The 20,713-nt window shown below is 39.5% G+C and overlaps 1 protein-coding gene across 6 annotated transcripts in view; it reads left to right on the plus strand.

The window, feature by feature from the left end:
- The first annotated feature begins 682 nt into the window (after nt 1-682).
- The window catches only part of ST7 (suppression of tumorigenicity 7), a 357,848-nt gene continuing 337,817 nt past the window's right edge, over nt 683-20,713 (plus strand). For 2 of the 6 annotated variants that reach the window (XM_036246193.1, XM_036246194.1), the window contains exon 1: nt 824-1,014. In XM_036246193.1, the coding sequence (XP_036102086.1) occupies nt 864-1,014 (151 nt within the window). In that variant the 5' untranslated portion in view covers nt 824-863. Of the gene's footprint in view, nt 1,015-20,713 lie in introns of all 6 variants that reach the window. The other 4 variants (XR_004957295.1, XM_036246200.1, XM_036246192.1 and 1 more) reach the window with 3 other exon arrangements.

The raw sequence follows: 20,713 nt of genomic DNA on the forward strand, positions 1-20,713 counted from the left end.
AGCTAACATTTTATTTAGTACTCACAAAAAATGTTTATGATTTACTTGTTTAAAGTAGCAAGTTCAGAATTAAGCCAACATTATCCCAGAGAATTGTTTATATTAAAAACAGACCAAGAGTTGTTTGAATTGTGATTGCCCCCCAAATTGGAGGATAAATAAACATTCTTCCAAGACATTTCTTTGGAGAACCTCGGTGCTGATTCAAGGAAGACAAAACAAAGGTAAACAGATGTACAACCCAAATTTTGCTCAAGAGTGATTTCTTTTCAGATCTACTAACCAGTGACAGAAGCACATTTTTCTTTTCCTAGTTGCCCGGGGTTTGTTCATTCCCCTGAGCCTGAGAGAAAGAAATAAGAGTGCAGGGTTTAGGATCTCGTGCCCTGGCATCCATCATACTGCAATTGAATTTTAGCTTCAGTTTAAGGTAAACTACTCAATCACTTTGTGCCTCAGTTTCCCTCTGTATAGAATGGGGGTTACTGAAGGATTCAATAAGATTATACAGAGTTTGAAGCAGTGCCTCGCACATAGGAAGTCCTCAACGTTTGTTGTTATGTCAAGAGTTTCCCTGACTGCCGCCTGGGCCTGTCTTTCTAAACAGAAGCATAATAAATGTAAATGGCATCAGACCGTGAGGGGGCAGGGCCACGTGATCCCTCCACGAAAGCCACTTCTAGGGGCCTTCTGAGAATTAACAGTAAGGCTGGAAAAGGAAAGGCAGCGCGCCCGTGTTCCGGCGGCCGGCGGGCTCCGGGGGCGCTCGGGCGGCGGCGGCGGCGGCGCTGCGAGTGGAGCCTGGGCCAGTGAATCATCCGACAGACACCGGGAGCCGCGGCAGCAGAGAGCAGCGCTGAAAAATGGCTGAAGCGGGCACGGGTTTTCTGGAGCAGCTCAAGTCCTGCATAGTTTGGTCTTGGACGTATCTCTGGACCGTGTGGTTCTTCATCGTGCTTTTCCTGGTCTATATCCTGCGGGTGCCCTTGAAAATCAACGACAATTTGAGCACAGGTAAGGCCCGGCAGCCGAGCCCTGGGCGCCCGCCCCTCCCCCACACCACCCCGGAAAGTTAGCGCAACTCGCGCGGGCCGCGGCGGCGCTGGCGGCGGGCGCGGGCGCGGGCGCGGTCGGGTGCGCGCTCGGGTCCGCGCCGGGGCCCGGGGTCTGCGCCGGGCCCGTGCTCCGCACGCCCGCGGCCACCCGCCCGGGACTCTGGGCCGGCCCGCTGGGCGTTCGGGAGCGGCCGGCCGCCTTCCCGGCCCTGCGACCCCGGGGAGGCGGTGCTGCGCACATGCCGCGAGGCGGGCCCGGTCGGCCGCGACAGCACCTCGGCCGAGCCTGCCGCCCTCCCGAGTATCCGTCGGCAGGCGACGGATGAGGACGGCTGTGGGGAGCGAAGTCCCCGTGGACGCCCCCTCGGTGTCTGCGCGTGAACCCTAAGGGTTCCTCAGAGTTGGACCGTGTCCTTCCTCACACCCTCGCGGCGGTGGGTGCTGAACGTCTTAAGTGTAGTGGGGCGAGGCGTCTGTCCCTCCGCCGGCGGGACTCGGCCGGTCGCGGGCGCCCCCTGGGGTGCTGACAGTCGAGCCCAAAAGGGGTCGTCCCCGGACCTTGCGGCCAGTGCGGCCCTGGGGCGCCCTCCACCCGCCCAAGTTTGGGGCCCCTGGGTTTGGAGTGGGGAGCGCCTCGCTCCGACCTAGATCGGGAGAGGGATTCCCGAAGGTTCTGTTAAGGGTAGGGATGACGTGTCGGGTTACCAGACGGAACGTGAAGGGACAGAAAGAGACGGGAAACCAGGAATTTAGGATGCTTCTCAGTGATCTGTCCTCTCCCCGCCTGCATAACGCTTTGGTGACTAGTTAGGCCCCGCACGTCTCATATCCACGGTCACGAGTACAGAGAGTAATTAGAATAGGATCTTAATAAACTTGCAGTCAGCCAATCCAGTCATTAAAAAACAGCCACAAAGAAAACTCACACCAACATTAACTCCAGAAACGTAAAGTATATTTTGCAGGAAGGTTTACAATCCTTCGTGAAGTCTGGAAAGTTAGATGGATTGTGTATTTGTTTTTTAACTTTATAGTACTTTGGGAAATTGTTCCAGTCCTGAATATATGAATGTGTAATATCTATGGACATGTTGATGTATATGTATACTTTCTACCTGCTGTGGTTTACCTACTCTGGGGGTCCAGGTCTGGAAATGCACTTTCCTGTGTAGTGTTAACTGCATTGACACTTTTTAGAATACTTGAGATAATGCACTCATTGTGCTTTAAATGTACTATGCTTTTAAATATAAACCTCAGACTTCTTCATTACTTTAACTTGAACTCATGTTCACATTTACATTGGTTTCATAGTATCTCTTGGGTTAGTACCCCTGCCAAGCAGATAGGATTCTGCACCCTAGAATCACTTACCATTTTAAAATAATGTTTCTTTATTGATTTTAGAGAGAGAGGAAGGGAGAGGGGGGAGAGAGAGAGACATCATGAAAGGGAACTTCAATTGGCCACCTCCTGTATGTCACCCACTGGGGATTGCGCCCACAACCTGGGCATGTGCCCTGAGCTGGAACCATCTACTTCTTGGTGCATGGGGTCAGTGCTCAACCACTGAGCCACACCAGCCACACCAGCTGGCTCACTTACCATTTTAATAGCCACTGCTCAGCCCTTGGATTCAGTCATCCAGGAGTGAGGAACTTCTGTCTCAGCCATGGGTATAAGGCCTGAGAAATCAATTACCACCTAACATCACACACCTCACCAAATTAGCCTGACCAAATATAGCAGGCTAATTTTTAAGTTGATAATTTTGTGTGACCTGCCAATGATGTTATAAATATCCAGATGACCCTTGGCAGAAAAAAGGTTCCCAACCCCTGCCTGGCTTTTCATCTTTTAGAGTGGCTGCTTGTCGCAATACTATCTTCCTTGCTTTATGTAAATACGTATGTTTCTAATATATCTTCTAGGCCCAAAGTCCTATACTTTTAAGAAGTTGTTTGAATATATGTAGTAAGGGAATCATGTATATTGGTAAATGGGTTTGATTTATTTCCTCTCAAAAAAGTCATTTTCTTAAAGTAGTTTAAATAATTATCCATGTGTGTATATGTGTGCATGTGCCCATAAATGCTACATACCAATACTTTAGCAGACAAAAACAAAGTACATGTTGGGAATGTGTGTAATTTTTAAGGAAGAAATTCTTAGGCCTTCTCACAGCAACTTTAAATCTAGCATTTTTCACAAATGCCTTTGTTAATTTGAATAGGTCCATTTCTCATTTGAGCTTATAAGAGAAAATATGAAGATATTCAGGCCCTCTGGGTTGAATCTCATCAGACATGTGATAGAGAGAGAGCCTGAGGCTATTTTCCCCAGTGATGCTGGACTTCTATTTTCAGTTTGGTTTTATGCACATTTTAGTCATAAAGGTAGGTAAAAGGAGAAGCATACTAAGAGCAGCTACCTCTGCTATTTCTATGACAAGTAGGGGAGAGGTGGACATTGGACCCTCCCATGGTGGAAGGGGTTCTAATGGGACTCATTTTGCTGTTCTAAGCCCTGTGGTGCTTGCTCTTTCTGTGAGGGCTAGAAAACAGCTGAGTCTAGAGCTGTTTTCAGAGAAGTGTGGGTGGTGCAGGACTTCTTTCTCAGGAAAGCTGAGGACACCACTGCAGCAAGGTAGATCCATGAGGCTGCCAGGAGCCAGGGCTTCCATACCACAGGCCCAGCTCTGCTCTTGTAGGGTTGTGGAATCTGGTAAAAATGTTCCTGAGTTGTTCTGGATATCTACTTGGCTAGTTTCTCTCAATATCTTGATCATTGATGGCATCTTTAATATTTTGATCTCATTTGATCATATTTTGTGGTAAATATGATAAACTCATTAAAACATTTCTTGAATACCTTCTATGTATAGGTCATTGTGACAGGTGCTATCATAGGAAAGATAATACAAGTTTGCAAAACTCAGGCGAAATAGAGTTTACAAAGTGAGTACAACTTCCCATAATGCAAAGTGGAGCAGGGCAAGGCCATGGGACCTTCGTTTGAATTATGCTTGGAGGATGAGGAGAATTCCACAGTTGTGAGACGGGGACACAGAGGATGGGCATCCCAAACAAAGGCATGAATATGTGAAAGTGCAGGTCGGTTTCAGAGAACTGTGAATCATGTGGAATTTAAAATAGTAAAGGAAAAGGACTTGACTGAACAATGATACATACCTTTGCAGTTCTTGTATCTCTTGGTTTTCCAAGTAAAAATACCTTCAAGGTTCTTTTTGTGCTGTGCCTTAATTTCATTGTTCTCCTTCTCTACTCCCACCATCTGGATTTGCTTGACCTTCATTGCATTGAGTTGCCATTTAGGGTAGAGATAGAGTCCAAACAATTCCCCAGAATTTGTTAGACCACACAGAGAAAACTTCATGTAGGCAACTAAATCTTATAATGAAAAATGAATTTTAAGAAGGAAAGTGGAGAAAACAAACATATTAGGAACAGCATGTACTGGTTAGCTTTGATAATTCTTTATTTTTATTTATTTTTTTTTAGAGAGAGAGAGAGGAAGGGATGGAGAGATGGAAACATTAATTGGCTGCCTCCTGCATACCCCCTATTGTGGATCAAGCCCGCAACCCAGGCATGTGTCCTCACCAGGAATTGAACCCGGACCTTTCAGTCCTTGGGACAATGCTCAATCCATTGAGCCACAGCAGCTGGGCTGATAATCGCTTTTTTGATGCTCTGCTCTTGAGTTGGATAGGAGAGTGTTAAATAGTTTTATGATTTACTGAAAATACAGTGAACTTCTAACAGGTTTTTAAAAAAAATCCTCTGAATTATATCATTACTTGTCACTTTCCAAGAGAGTTAACATCCTAAAACAATGCTTTTCCAGAAGGGCAGAAAATTAGTAAATGGAGTAGCAATGCAGGATATTATTTCAAGAAAAACAATAGATTAGTTTAAAAAATAGTGCCATAACTTACTTTATACTGTGATGTTGATAGCACTTTCTCATCTACCTTATGTTCTGAATTTTTAGATAGTGAATTTAAAACACTTTGCATGATAATACCTTTTCTTAAAATGTGCCCTTTTGCCATTTTTGTACCGTGCACCTTAAATGATTTTTCAATTCTTTTTTTGTTTCCTGGAAAGCAAGTTTTCAAAGATCTTTGAAATCCTGTTTCATTCCCTTTGGAAATAGTCTGACCTAGCCTTAGTGTTGTTTATATTATAAAACATTTTTTGTGTGTGTGTTATATAAGGTGATAAATACAGATGCAAAATTCTCACATTACTGAACTGAAATGATACATAACTTCAGGTGTAGCTCAGTTTTAAGTATTTTTATATTGGAAATAGTTGCTCTAAATTTAATTAACACTGGACTTCTTCTCTGGAGGGCCTGCTTTCAGTTTACCTACTTCTTTTGCCCCTGCTGCGCCTGTATAAAAATCTCCCTTCTGTAAATCCCTCCTATCCTTCAAGGACTACTTTGCATGCTGCCTTCTGATTGTTTCCATGGAAAGAAATATTTCTTCCAACTTGAGAGGCATGTTGGCTATTTTTACTTGCGTTATGTATAAAAATGTGTGTCAATGTTTGTGTGTAGGTATCTCTCTTTTTGTGTTTGTGTTCCATAGCTACTACTTGACTAGTTCATTTCCCAGTACAATCCCTTGCACACAGCAGGTCCTTACCATTCACTCAATAAATGAATCTTCAAGTTATTGTGTACCCAATGAGTTGAGATAGGAATAGTGGAATTGATCGAACACATTACTGGGTTTTCAGCTCTAGATCGAGGTCGAAAGCTGTCACAAAAACTTAAAAAATTTTCTGATGGGTCACGTGCATCTAAATCATGGTGGTCCAGTGTACGAACACATAAAAGGACAATTTTCTGATTAATGTGAGTTTGAGTTGAGGATATATCCCAGACATCTTAATTGCTTTTATTTTCGGAGATGTTTTTCTCAGCCATTAATGAAGCAATCTGAAGGATGATTTTTTTCTCAGACTCAGCTTCCATACATAAACAATGAATGCTAACTTTACATTCCTTAAGGTTCTTTTTAGCTCTAGGATTCTGTTTTTTTGTCTTGGGATAAATTTCTTTGAGTGCAGAGTATAGAACCAAGCAAATACATGGACTTAATGTGTTTTTTTTCTAGTTTTGACTCTAATTCTTAGTGAAAACTCCAGATTTTATGTTGCTTCTTTCAGTTACCTTCCATATCAAATATAAAATACAAATAATTACCCTGGCTTACAAAGTCTGATGATCTGACCCCTTTCTACCCTTTCTATCTAAATTTCTACCATTCTTTGTCAAGGTCACCCCCAGATACGTGATATCTCTCTTATTCTTAAACATGTCTTCCTTGACCTTATGGCTTTTACATTAGCTATTCCCTCCACCAGAATGATTTTCTACTTGATTTCTACATGACACTCTTCTTAGTAGTCACATCTCTGCTTAAATTATAGTAACTTCTTTTAAGGGGCTTTCCCTTATGATCCCATCTAAAATGACCATCCAGTCGTTATAATATCACCAGATTTGAATTCTTTGCATAGCACTGAGCATGGTTTCATTTAATTCTTTTTTGTTTATTCATTGCAGGGGTCAGATGATCAGACTTTGTAAGCTTGGGTAATAGTTGTCCCTATGTGACTGTAAACTCATTGAGAGTAGGGACCTCATTTGTCTTGTTTTGTCTGCTTTATTATGTATCCCCAGGATCTCGAACAATGAGTATTTGGGCCTAATATGTACACAATATGTCTTTGTTGAATGAATGAAAAACTATGTCAGTTGGTTGTAGTGACTCAGCAGTAATACTGTCCTTTAGAAAATGATTTTGAAATCTACCATGTAGTAATTTCTTATGAGATTGAGAGTTGAGTTTACTGACTCTAAATTATAAAGATTAGCCTGAAAATGTTTACTGATATTTCAGAATATTAATGTTTTGATCTATTCTTTAGGGGTTGAATTTAAAGAAAGCTTATCCTTTTGGTTTCTGTTGTAAATTAAATTTAATATAAAGAATATTGAGTCAAAAATTGATTGCATTGGGAGACAATTTGTGTAAGATAACCCGGAACTTCAAAAATGGATAGCACATTTACCAGAGTTAAATACCTCACGTTAATCATAAGGATGGAGCTTGGGGTTCTACCATTGTGGAAAAAATTCTTGCCTTTGGGGAAGGATGAGGAAATATAAGAAAGATTTGGCTGAGAAAATTTTCAGAACACTTATTGGCAGGCATTATAAAACTTAACATGTAGAAACATAGTTTAAAGCAATTAGAAATACTTAAGCACAATTTTAAGTTCATGTATTTGCACATCCTTTCCCTAACTATAGAAAACATTTCTAGGTTTTTATGAGAAGCCATAGTGAAAATAGTTTTAGAATTATGGAAATTTGCTTTATTGCCAATTTTACTGGAATATTTCTTTCTTGAAAGAATGAAATACCATCTGTGATGAGATGAAAAGGAGCATTGGATTTAGAAGATTTGAGTTCAAATCCCAGTTTGCCATCTGTTGGGAAACTTTGGATAGATTACTTTATGAGACTGTTACCTCATTTATACGATGAGGACAGTAATCACTTTTACAGTTTTATTTAAACTCTAAATGAAATAACCTTTAGCATTGAGTCCTGAGCATAGCACATAAGTAACATCAGCAGCCATTTTTTGTATTCCTGGTTGTTCTAGTCCATTTCACTGACTCTGAACTATGTTCATTCACTGGTTAATCCATTTATCCACTAGTTTGTTTATTCATTTGTTTGGAAAAGAAGGTACCTGTAAAATGGAAGTTATGTCATTCCTGTCAGTTATTACTGGGATACACAATCTCATGTTAGTTTTGTTTCTCCCAGTTTCTGTACTTGTTTCCTATGCTGAACAATTAATATCCCCTAATATACTGCCAAGTTTAATGCTTCCAAGTATATTTTGCTCCCTATGAGCAAGGATCATTCCTAGTTGAAATTAGATCTTAAAAATAAGATCCAGTGTAAGTCTGTAGATTGGAACTAGGAACGGATGAGGAATTAACATGTATTGAGTTCTTACAGGAGCCACACACTGTGCTGCCTGCTTTATCACTGGTTGTTAGGCTCCCTGCCCTTGTACACATGTCTGTTTATATCCCATATGTACAACTATATAGCTGATATTTTTTTGTACCTGGGGAATGAAAAGTGTTCAAAGAAAAAGTACTGTTATAATACTAGGTGTCCTATTAGAGGAAGCAATACAAGTGAACACATTAAAACGTGTTTAATAGGAAAGCAGTTTAATTTATGAATGAGAACGAGGACTTGAAGATATTTGGAAGGGACTATTTCCTTAGTATACCCAGAAGAGCTTTAGAGGGGGGATTATGACTTTTCTTTTTTCTTTTCTTTTTTTTTTTAATTTAATTTTTGTTACAGAAGTTTCTCCTTTTTTACCCCATTGACAACCTCTTCCCCATCCCCCCGCCCTGTCCCCAGCTTTGTTGTCCATGCCCATTGGTTATGCATACATGGATATAAGTTCTGTGGTTTATCTCTTCCCTCCTCCCTCCCCCCTTCTTCTGGGGATTGCCAGTCTGTACCCTACTTCCATGTTTCTGGGTCTACCCTATTCCACAGACTGTTATGTGCATTATATTCCACAAATAAGTGAGATCATGTGGTATTTGTCTTTTTCTGCTTGGCTTGTTCCACTTAGGATAATACTTTCCAGGTCCCTCTATGTCGTCTCAAAGGATAAGAGATCTTTCTTTCTTACAGCTGCATAGTACTCCATTGTGTATATGTACCACAGCTTTTTTATCCATTCGTCTACTGATGGACACTTGGGCTGTTTCCAGATCTTAGCTATTGTAAATAGTGCTTCTATGAACATGGTGGTACATATATTCTTTCTGATTGGTGTTTCAGGCTTCTTAGGGTATATTCCTAGAAGTGGGATCATTGGGTCAAATGGAAGTTCAATTTTTAATTTTCTCAGGTAACACCATATTGTTTTCCATAGTGGCTGCACCAGTCTGCATTCCCATCAGCAGTGTACTAGAGTCCCCTTTTCTCCACACCCTCGCCAACATTTGTTGTTTGATGATTTGTTGATGGCGGCCACTCTGACAGGTGTGAGGTGATACCTCATTGTTGTTTTAATTTGCATCTCTTTGATGATTAGTGATGTTGAGCATTTCTTCATATGTCTCTTGGCCATTTGTATGCCCTGTTTGGAGAGGTGTTTATTCAGCTCCTCCGCTCATTTTTTAATTGGGTTCTTTGTCTTCCTTTTGTGGAGTTGTATGAGCACTCTATATGTATTGGAAATTAAACCCTTATCTGATATATCATTGGTAATTATGCTCTCCAGTACAGTGGGTTGCCTTTCCATTTTGGTGGTTGTTTCGTTTGCTGTTGCAGAAGGTTTTGAGTTTGATGTAGTCCCATGTGTTCATTTTTTCCTTTGTTTCTGTTGCCTTAGGTGATGTATCAGTGAAAATTCTGCTGTGTATGATGTCTGAAATTTTGTTGCCTACATTTTCTTCTAGGATTTTTATGGATTCACAGGTCACATTTAAGTCTTTTATCCATTTTGAGTTTATTTTTGTGTATGTTGTAAGTTGATGGTCTAGTTTCATTTCTTTGCATGTAGCTGTCCAGTTTTCCCAACACCATTTATTAAAGAGACTGTCTTTACTCTACTGTATGCTCTTGCCACCTCTGTCAGATATTAATTGAGCATATTGCCTTGGGTCCATTTATGGGTTCTCTATTCTGTTCCAGTGGTCTATATGCCTGTTCTTGTGCCGGTACCAGGCTGTTTAGATTACAGTCGCTTTGTAGTATATAACCTGATACCTGGTATTGTGATCCCACCTGCTTTGTCCTTCTTTTTCAAGATTGCTGTGGCTATTCGGGGTCTTTTTTTGGTTCCATATGAACTTTTGAAGTATTTGTTCTAGTTCTGTGAAGTATGTCATTGGTATTTTGATGGGGATTGCATTGGATCTATAGATTGCTCTGGGTAATATGGACATTTTAATGATGTTAATTCTTCCAATCCATGAACAAGGTATGTGCTTCCACTTTTTTATATCTTCCTCTATTTATTTTTTTTTCAATGTCCTGTAGTTTTCTGCAAATAGGTCCTTTACTTCTTTGGTTAAGTTTATACCTAGGTATCTTAATTTTTTTTGCTGCGATTGTAAATGGGATTGTTTTTTCAGTTTCTCTTTCTGTGAGTTCATCATTAGTGTATAAGAATGCCGTCGATTTCTTTTTCTTTTTTTTTTAATCCTCATCCGAGGACATTTTTCCATTTTTTTTTTGTACAGACAGAGTGGGAGGGAGAGAGAGGAAGAGAGAGAGAGGGAAACATCGATGTGAAAGGGACATATTGAGTGGCTGCCACCCGCACGACCAACCAGGGCCCGGGACAAACTGCAACCGAGGTACATGCCCTTAGCGGGAACCGAACCCGGGCCTCTCCGGACCGCAGGTGGATGCTCTAACCGCTGAGCCAAACCGGCCAGGGCGATTTCTTGATGTTAATTTTGTACCCTGCTAACTATGCCAAATTCATTTATTAAGTCTAGTAGGTTTTTGATGGAGTCTTTAGGGTTTTTTATGTATAATATCATGTCATCTGCAAGTAATGACAGTTTCACTTCCTCTTTTCCACTTTAGATCCCTTTTATTTTTTCTTCCTGTCTGATTGCTATCGCTAAGACTTCCAATACTATGTTAAATGAGAGTGGCGAGAGTGGGCATCCCTGTCTTGTTCCTGTTCTTTCTGTACCGCAGGCCGACGCTCCAACCACTGAGCCAAACCGCCCAGGGCTTGTTCCTGTTCTTAAGGGAAATGTTTTTAGTTTCTGCCCATTGAGCATGATTTTGGCTGTAGGTTGTTCATGTATGGCCTTTATTATGTCTAGATATGATCCCTCTAATCCCACATTGCTGAGTGTTTTTATCAGAAATGGATGCTGGATTTTGTCGACGGCTTTATCGGCATCTATTGATATGATCATGTGGTTTTTATTCCTCATTTTATTTATGTGGTGTATCACGTTTATTGATTTGCGAATATTGTACCAGCCTTGCATCCCTGGGATGAATCCCACTTGGTCATGGTGAATAATTTTTTTGATGTATTGCTGGATCCGATTTGCTAGTATTTTGTTCAGGATTTTGGCATCTATGTTCATCAGGGATATTGGCCTGTAGTTTTCTTTCTTTGTAGTGTTTTTTTCTGGTTTTGGAATTAGAATTATGCTGGCCTCATAAAACGAGTTTGGAAGTCTTCCTTCTTCTTGAATGTTTTTGAAATAGTTTGAGGAGAATGGATGTTAGTTCTTTTTTGAATGTTCGGTAAAACTCTCCCGTGAAGCCATTCGGGCCTGGGCTTTTGTGTCCTGGGAGAGTCTTGATTACCTCTTCAATTTACATAGTTGTTATTGGTCTGTTCAAGTTTTCTATCTCTTCCCGGTCCAGTTTTGAGAGACTGTGTGTTTCTAGAAATTTGTCCATTTTGCTTAGATTGTCGAATTTGTTGCCGTATAATTGTGCATAGTAGCTGTTAATGATATTTTGTATTTCTGTGGTGTCAGTTGTTACTTCTCCTCTTTCATTTCTGATTTCGTGTATTTGGGTTCTCTTTCTTTGTTTCTTTTTTTTTTAATTTTTTTTGTTTTATATCCTCATCCGAGGACATTTTTCCATTTTTTATTCAGATAGAGTGGGAGGGAGAGAGAGAGAGAATCATCAATGTGAAAGGGACACATCGAGTGGCTGCCATCTGCACGACCCAAGCAGAGCTGGGGACAAACTGCGACCGAGGTACATGCCCTTAGCGGGAAACAAACCTGGGTCTCTCGGGACCGCAGACCGACGCTCTAACCGCTGAGCCAAACCGGCTAGGGCTCTTTCTTTGTTTCTTGGTGAGTCTAGCTAAGGGTTGATGAATCTTTTTTATCTTTTTGAAAAACCAGCTCTTTGTTTCATTGACCCTTTGAATTGTTTTTTTGGTCTCTATGTCATTTATTTCAACTCTAATCTTTACTATTTCCTTCTTCTACTTGGTCTGGGGTTTTCTTTTTGTTTGCTTTCTAATTCTTCAAGTTGTGAGGTTAGACAGTCAATTAGAAAATTTTCTTGTTTCTTGAAGTAGGCCTGTAGTGCTATGAACTTCCCTCTCAGAACTGCTTTCGCTGCATCCCATAGATTTTGAGTTGTTGTGTGTTCATTTTCATTGGTTTCCAGGAAGTTCTTAATTTCTTCCTTCATCTCCATGGTAACTCATTCATTGTTTAATAACATGCTATTGAGCCTCCATGTGTTCAAATGTCTTTGCATGTTCTTGTTGCAATTGATTTGTAGTTTTATGCCATTGTGATCTGAGAAGATGCTTGATATGATTTCATCTTCTTGAAGTTGTAGAGATTTAATTTGTGTCCCATCATGTGGTCTATCTTTGAGAATGTCCCATGTGCACTTCAGAAGAACGTGAATTCTGAAGTTTTGGGGTGTAATTCCTGTAGATATCTATTAAATCCATTTGGTCTAGTACTTCATTTGAGTCTCTCTTTTCTTGATAATTTTTTGCCTAGAGGATCTATCCAGTGCTGTCAATGGGGTGTTGAATTCCCCTGCTATGATTGTATTGTTGTCGATTTCTCCTTGGAAGTCCTCCAGAAGATTTTAAATATATTTTGGTGCTCCTATATTGGATGCATATGTGTTTATCAAGGTTATATCTTCCTGTTGGATAGATTCTTTCAATATTATGTAGTTGCCTTTTTTGTCTCTAGTTATGGCCTTCCTTTTGAAATCTATTTTATCAGATATGAGTATTGCTATGCCAGCTTTTGTTTGCTTAGATTTTTTTCCATCCTTTCACTTTCAACCTATGTGAGTCTTTTGTTGTGAGGTGGGTCTCTTGTAAACAACATATAGATGAGTCATGCTTTCTTATCCAATCAGCTACTCTGTGTCTTTTTATTGGAGCATTCAGTCCATTTACATTTAGGGTGATTATTGATATGCACTTATTTATTGGCATTTTTGTCTATTTTGGTTATATTTTTCTTCCTATTTCTTCTTCTAATTACAGCAGTCCTATTAACATTTCTTGCAGTGCTGGTTTGGTGCTAACATATTGCATTAGCCTTTTTTTTTTTTTTTTTTTTTTTGGTCTGGGAACCTCTTTATTTGACCTTCTCTTTTGAATGACAGCCTTGCTGGGTAGAGTAGTTTTGGATTTAGATCCTTGTTTTTCATGACCTTGATCACTTCATGCCATTTTCTTCTGGCCTGTAGTGTTTCTTTTGAGAAGTCAACTGAGAGCCTTATGGGGTTTCCTTTGTAGGTAACCTGTTGCTTATCTCTTGCTGCTTTTAGGATTCTCTTTTTGTCTTTAATTTTTGGCATTTTGATTACTGTGTGTCTTGGTGTGGGTCTGTTTGGGTTCTTTTTACTTGGGGTCTCTGTGCTTCTTGAACTTGAATGTCTTCTTCTTTCACCAAATTAGGGAAGTTTTCTGTCACTATTTCTTTGAATATATTCTCTAACCCTTGCTCATTTTCTTCTTCTTCGGGGACTCCTATGATGTGAATATTATTACGTTTCCAGTTGTCCCACAGTTCTCTTAAGCTGTCTTCCTGTTTTTTAATTGTTTTTTTTTTTTCCTTTTGGTTTTCTGATTGGTTGGTTTTTTTTTTACCCTGTCTTCTAATTCACTGATCCGGTCTTCCGCTTCCTCTACTCTGCTGTTTTGACCTTCCAATGTGTTCTTTATTTCTCATATGTCATTCTTAATTTCTTCTTGGTGCTTTTTGATTTCCACTTGGTTTATTTTCAGCATCTCTATGTCTTTACTCATGCTGAGTGAAGAGTTCTGCTTCTTTTTCTGGAAATAAATGAAGGTTACCCAAATGAAAATAAGTAAAGGCTATTTATTTTATAGCAAGGGAGTCAGCCACCATTCCTTGTTTCTGGCAGAGACTCAAAGGGAAGCCAAGTAGGAGGAAAACTTGACAGTGGGAAAAAGAGAAGGCTTCAGATTTCCCCTGATTGGAGCCTGGGGCATGGGGAAGCTGGAGGTGGGCAATTAGCAGCAGGACATCCTATGTCATTGATTTGGGAGGGATATTTGGCTTTTTTGTTGTTGTTGTTGATTCTACATTAGAATGGACAGAAATTAGGGAAACTATCAGTCATTGATCAAGTTGTGACTGGGCTGATTTCTATAAGTTGTGGTTTGACAATCAGGGCTGGTGTTGCAAGCTTTGGATGAGAGTTCTGTTTTTATATATGGTTTGGTCATTGCCTGTTTGTCTCTTACCCACTTTCAGGGTGGAGTATCTACAGCAATAATTTGGAATTCTCTTGCATAAATTTGTCTCTTTATTTCAGTATGGAATCCATGATATTTTCTGTTTTGTGTTATAACCAATATTGCTTTATTATTTTGTTCATACTCTTTTGTTTATTTTGTTGCTCATATTATTCCCGTTGTGGACATTGGGAGCTTTTTCTTTTGGCTCCTGAATCCCTTTGACATTCCCATCACAGTGGGATTTTTTGGTTTGTGTTTGAATACTTCTTTTCTGTGTGGCACACTACAAGATACTCCATACTCATCTTGGATTTCCCGCCTCATCTCCCTCTTTTATTTAGTTAGTTAATCCTCACTGAGGAGGATTATTTTTTGAGAGAGTGAAAGGGAGGGAGGGAGGGAGAAAGAGAAACATTGATATGAGCGATATCTATCCGTTGCCTCCCGCACACACCCTGACTGGGGCCAGGGATTGTGCCCTTTACTGGGAATCAAGCCTGCGACCCTTTGGTGGGAGGGCAAGCGCTCTAAGCTCTGAGCAACACTGGCCAGGGCTCCCTCTTTTTTTTTTTTTTTTTTTTTTTTTTTAAAAACTCTTACCTATGCAGGTGAAGCTGCACTGTAATCCTTTCCCCCTATTCCCTCTCTATTGATAACTATTTTCCTGAAGTTGGTATAGTTCTTTTGTATTTAATGTATTCACAAATAATATATAGTAATTTTCATGAGTTTAAAAAATTTACGTGAATGCACTACTGCACATACCATTTTATAATTTGTTTCTGTTATTGGACATTATGTTTATAGGATATTTTTCATGCTGTAGATCTACTTTATTTATTTTATTATTATTATTATTATCCTTTATTGATATTAGAGAGAGAGAGAAAGGGAGAGGGAGAGAGAGAGAGAAACATCCATGAGCGAGAACATCGATTGGCTGCCTCCTGCATGTCCCTGCAGGGGACTGGGCCCACAACGTGGGCATGTGCCCTGACTGGGAATTGAACCGGCGACCTCTTGGTACATGGGTTGACACTCAACCACTGAGCCACACCAGCCAGGCACTACTTCATTTATTTTAATTGTATAGTATTCCATTGTGTGAGTATACCATGGTATATCCATTCCACAACAAACAGACAATAAATGCTGCATGAATCTCCTTGTACTTGTGTTCTGTTTATCCAGGGAAGGGGTTATCAGTGGTGATGGGATGAATTAAGGAAAGTTGGAAATGTGGGGTGGGAGGGGCATTTTTTTTTAGTTATCTTATGATTGGCACTGAGAGGTTGAGGACAAGAGATTTTTGATGATCTGCAATGTTTGCATTTGCCTGTGTCACACAATTTTGAAATATCCTTCTCAGGTATTCATATAGGCAAAAATCTTGTTTAAAATAATCTGAGTCTAGAACCTTCATTCTGCATATATACCCAAAGTATTTTTGTCATGGTTTTAGCATATGCTGTTGCTTTTAAGAATTCAAACAACCATGTAAACTGACTGAAGACTTTACTTTGTTTAGAAATTTACCAAGAATTTTTCACTATTTGAAAACTGCCTTCAAGAGCAATACCATTCATAGTATCTGCATCATTAATAGAGCACACTGTATCAGCTTGTATTTGTAGGTTTTACATTCATGTTGAGGTGATGTGGGTACATGTGTCTTTACTTCATTAAGTCTTAAATACATTTGCTTTCTAAATCCTTATTGTATTATTTTAAACAGGGCCAGAACTAGGTAGCGTAAGACAAGTGAGGTGCCTAAGTGCAGAATTTCAGGAGATACTTTCAGAGTCCTGCGAGTACAGCTTCAGCACTTGCACAACTTTGCCTCCTTAAATTTTGCATTTTAGGCAACTTGCTTGCCTCATCCTAGTTTTGATTAAAAGTTATGTTCTATTTATTGCTTCTTTATATGATGGTTAGGGCATTATGTTAATTTTTTTGGGAAATTTGTATGTAAGAGTAGATAGATCATTAGGTTTGTTACAGGATAGAAAGATGGTGTTTAACATTATTTGTTATAAAAAGGAGGCGTTAGATCTGAGAATCACTACTTGAGGGCACGTACTTTGAAGTGTCTATTTCTGGGCCATCTGAGCATCTTCAACTTGATAGGATATTGCCAGATTACTTTACAAATGGTTGTATTTGTCAGCAATTGCTATAGTAATGCCACATAAAATAAAACCAACCAAACTAAAATGCTTTGAAACTTAGTGGCTTAAAATATTAAGTGATTATTTTTTCCCTTTCCATCTATGAGTTGAGGGTCAGTTTCCTAGTTTGTACTGTGGGGATTCTAGTAGCTTTCTTACTGGGTTGTTGTGGGTTTAAATAAGATGTAGCATATATGAATGTGCCCAGCAAATGACAGAATGAGTGTTCAGTATAAACATTAGTTCATTTCCTTCCATTTTAATTTTGAGAGATTCAATCAAGATCGTTGAAACAGCTGAACCTGGACCGTCCCAATGGCCAAGTATATAGTCTTAATATTTATCTTAAAACTGGTATTACTCTTGATTTAGTAGCCACATGATTATTAAACATTTTAACAAAGTTGTATCCTGAATAACAGCTGTCCTTGATTTAGATTTTGGTAGGTAAATCATTTTAGATGCACTGTCATTGGTAACTGTTTATCTGAAGTAATTCTTTTTGCCACTAGGTGGTACTTGTCTGTGCATTTCTGAGGTTCTCCTATATAAAGTTACATTGTTTTGGGGAAACCACATCATGTTGACCTTTGAGATTCTATATGTGGTGTTGATATTCATGCTCAACCTGTGAATTTGACATTTTACGGTTAAACTGGAGGGTAGGTGGCAGAAATTAGATGGGACTTTAAAAGATCTTTTAGATCATCCTGTTTATCCATATAATTCCCAACTCCCAAGTCTAAGCATAAGGTATTTACTAAAGAAAGAATGAGATTAGAAGGCAAATGTGAGTGAATTGGTATTCATATTTTTGAGATATGCACAAAATTTGACCTAGGCTAAGTCATGAATTAGTTAGAAATATCAAGATAATAAAAAAGTACTTTGTAGGGCCATTGATTTTTCAATATGATCAGAAAGGCTTAACAGACAGTTGATACTCATATTTATTATATCAACAGTATAGTAAATTCAGAGTGTATATATTTTGAAGTATGATGATTGTTTTAAAGTGTGAAGCATTTTCTATGTTATTTTCTGATAAAATTAAACATTTATCAAGTCTGTTTCACATGGGGATACAGAGATGAGGAGACATTTTCCTTTCATGGATTCATGAATAATTAATTGTTTTATTGAGATTAGCTACTGTAATAGAGATTGTGTGGGATCAGAGGAAAGGATTATCAGAATTTGTGGTATGGGACCATTTTAGATGAGCTGTAGGGAGAATCCTGTGAGAGATTTCCTCCTACTTATTCTGTTTTCTGTGAATAGCAGGACATAACTAGTTTGGGAACAAATACTTAGGTGAAAGATAATTTTAATTCTTAGAGTTTTTCAGATATCAACAAAACACGTGTGACTAGAGTCTACTACAATTGAAAGTAGGAAAATTCTGTGTTTTTACCCTAACTGTAAGTGGAAAGGAGGATAGGGGACAGGGTTTGGTGGCAAATTGGGAGCAGGTAGAGGTAAAGCTGAGTTAGCCAGTTGAGAGATGGTGGTTATACTGAGCAAGAAGTTTTAGTTGCAAGCAATAGAAACGGACCCTGGCCAATTTAAGGAAAAGTGAAAAATTTCAGAATCTAATGAAAAGCTGAAGAATTCACTTTTAGAAAGGGCAAAATCTATAACATTTGCAGGGATGTAGGTAGCAGGAACTAATGAATAGTTTTCTCAGATGCCACTGTCAGAATGAATGCATTCCAGTTACTTCACTTAAAAAAAAATCATTGTTAACTATTAGATTCCTTGGAGAGACCCTTCCTGCGCCCATCCCAGTTGGGATCAAATGAGATGGGGAAGGCTACTTTGAGAAGGAGAAACAGGTTTTAGGGGGAAGACTAATTTTGGATTTATTAATTTGTTAACTTGGAGATATTCAGATATTTTATACTCGGTCAGGGCACAAGCCCAGGTTGTGGGACCAATCCCCAGTGGGGGCCTGTAGGGGGCGGCCAATAGATGTTCTCTTTCATCCATGTTTCTATCTGTCTCTCCTACTCCCTTCCTCTCTCTCTAAAATCAATAAAGAAAAAAAAAAAGCAACCAATGAGTTGGGAGACAGGTTGCTTCAAGAAAATACTTAAGAGGCCTTCTACAAAATTATAGAAATGATTCAACAACTTTGGACTTTTTTGGGTCAGAACAGCGGTTAAATAGCCGCTGTAATATTGAAGGACTTGTGGCTAAGAGTTTGGAGATTGGGGAATGTGAATGGATAGACTTGAAAGGGCCTATAGGAGAATACACACCCGAATCCTCAGTAAAAGGATCTTTAATCTTCCTTCTCAGTCTCCTTTGCTGGTTTCTTCTCTTCTTCCCAAACTCTTTGAGTTGGAAAGCCTCAAACTCAGTCTAGGGCCTCTTCTCTTTATCTATCTATATTCATTATTTCAATAATGTTATCTAATCTCATGGCTTTAAATACTACCTATAAAGAGTGTGCAAAAATCTATCTCTGGCTCATATATTCAACTATCTGCCTGACATGGACATTTGAGTAATGAATGGGAATGTATACAACTTGGAGACACCAACAAAGGGATGATTCATGTCCCAGGCTGGAGTGAGATTTCATCATTCAACTCAGAACAGCACTCAATTTAAAGCATGAATTGTTTATTTCTGGAATTTTCCATATAATATTTTTGGACCCTAGTTGACCGTTGGAATCTGAAAGTGAGGAAAGTGAAACTGTAGATGATGGGAACTACTATACCTCTGTGGCCCCAAAGGGCTACACAGAGTCTTGTGAAGGGCATCCCAGCCAACAGACAAAGTTTGGCCCTAAGTGAGTAATATCTAGAGAAGAAACATTAGGCACCTTCCTTTATTATTTTACCAATCAACTTCATCTCCTAGAACAGTTTATTTAGGAGATGTTAAAAGAGAGCTGCTCCATCTTTAGATTCTAATCAACTTGGAAGTTTCTGATTTTAATGTTGCTCATCCCTGGAATTTTGTTCCAAAACCAAATGTTAAAAAGAGTTTGGAGCCTGGCTGGAGTGGCTCAGTAGATTGAGCATTTTTTTTTTTTTTTTTTAATCCTCACCTGAGGACACTTTTCCATTTCCACAGACAGAGTGGGAGGGAGAGAGAGGAAGGAAGAGAGAGAGAGAAACATCGACGTGAATGGACACATCGAGTGGCTGCCACTCGCACGACCAACCAGGGCCGGGGACAAACTGCAACCGAAGTACGTGCCCTTAGCGGGAACCGAACCCGGGTCTCTCGGGACCGCAGGCCGACGCTCTAACCGCTGAGCCAAACTGGCCAGGGCTAGATTGAGCATTTTTCCATGCACCAACAGGTCACCAGTTTGTTTCCAGTCAGGGCACATGCACAGGTTGTGGGCTTGATCCACAGTAGGGGCAGTATAGGAGGCAGCCTACCGGTTTCTATTTCTCTCTTCCTCTCCCTTCTTCTCTCTCTAAAAGGTCAATAAAACAATATTAAAAAAAATGAGTTTGGAGATGAACTGTAACTTTTTGTTACTGACACTGAAGAATTCTATATCTTTGCTGTAAACTGTCCTTGAAATGACACTGAAGAGCCTTGTCATACGCTTAGGAAGCCTAAGAGCAGTGCTGTCTAATACAGCTTTCTGTGATAATGGGACTTTTCTATAACAAAGTGTCTGTTGAACATATGTGGCTGGTGTGACTTAGACCTGAATTATTAATTTAATTTTAAATAGTTCTGTATAACTAGTGGATACCATATTGGACAACGCAGGATTAGAGGTAACTTAAATACTTTGATGAAGGAGAAACAAGTGACCACAAAGCAAAGTGAATTTTGGGACTTTTTCAAGCAGCATGTTAGGAACTCCACATCCCACATCATCTGTATTTGTATCTCCAATTACTTCTTTGGTCTATCAAAATAAATGAGCTATTAAGAAAAGCTTCTTTGGAACTTTGTATGACTTATCTAAGATGGTAGGGAAATAAATTTTTAAGGTTGGGAGGCCAGTACTGTCCCACTAAGAGCCATGTGGAAATGTGGGGGGGGGGGCTTTGTGTTGTCACAATGACTGGTCAGTGTTACTGGCCTTTTAATGCCTGGGGGCCAGGGATATTAATTATAATATCATACTGCTAAATACTCATAGCACTCTCATTGAGAACCACTGTTGGATCTTT

The sequence above is a fragment of the Molossus molossus genome, unplaced genomic scaffold (genome assembly GCF_014108415.1).
Source record: "Molossus molossus isolate mMolMol1 unplaced genomic scaffold, mMolMol1.p scaffold_m16_p_7, whole genome shotgun sequence".
NCBI lineage: Eukaryota > Metazoa > Chordata > Mammalia > Chiroptera > Molossidae > Molossus > Molossus molossus.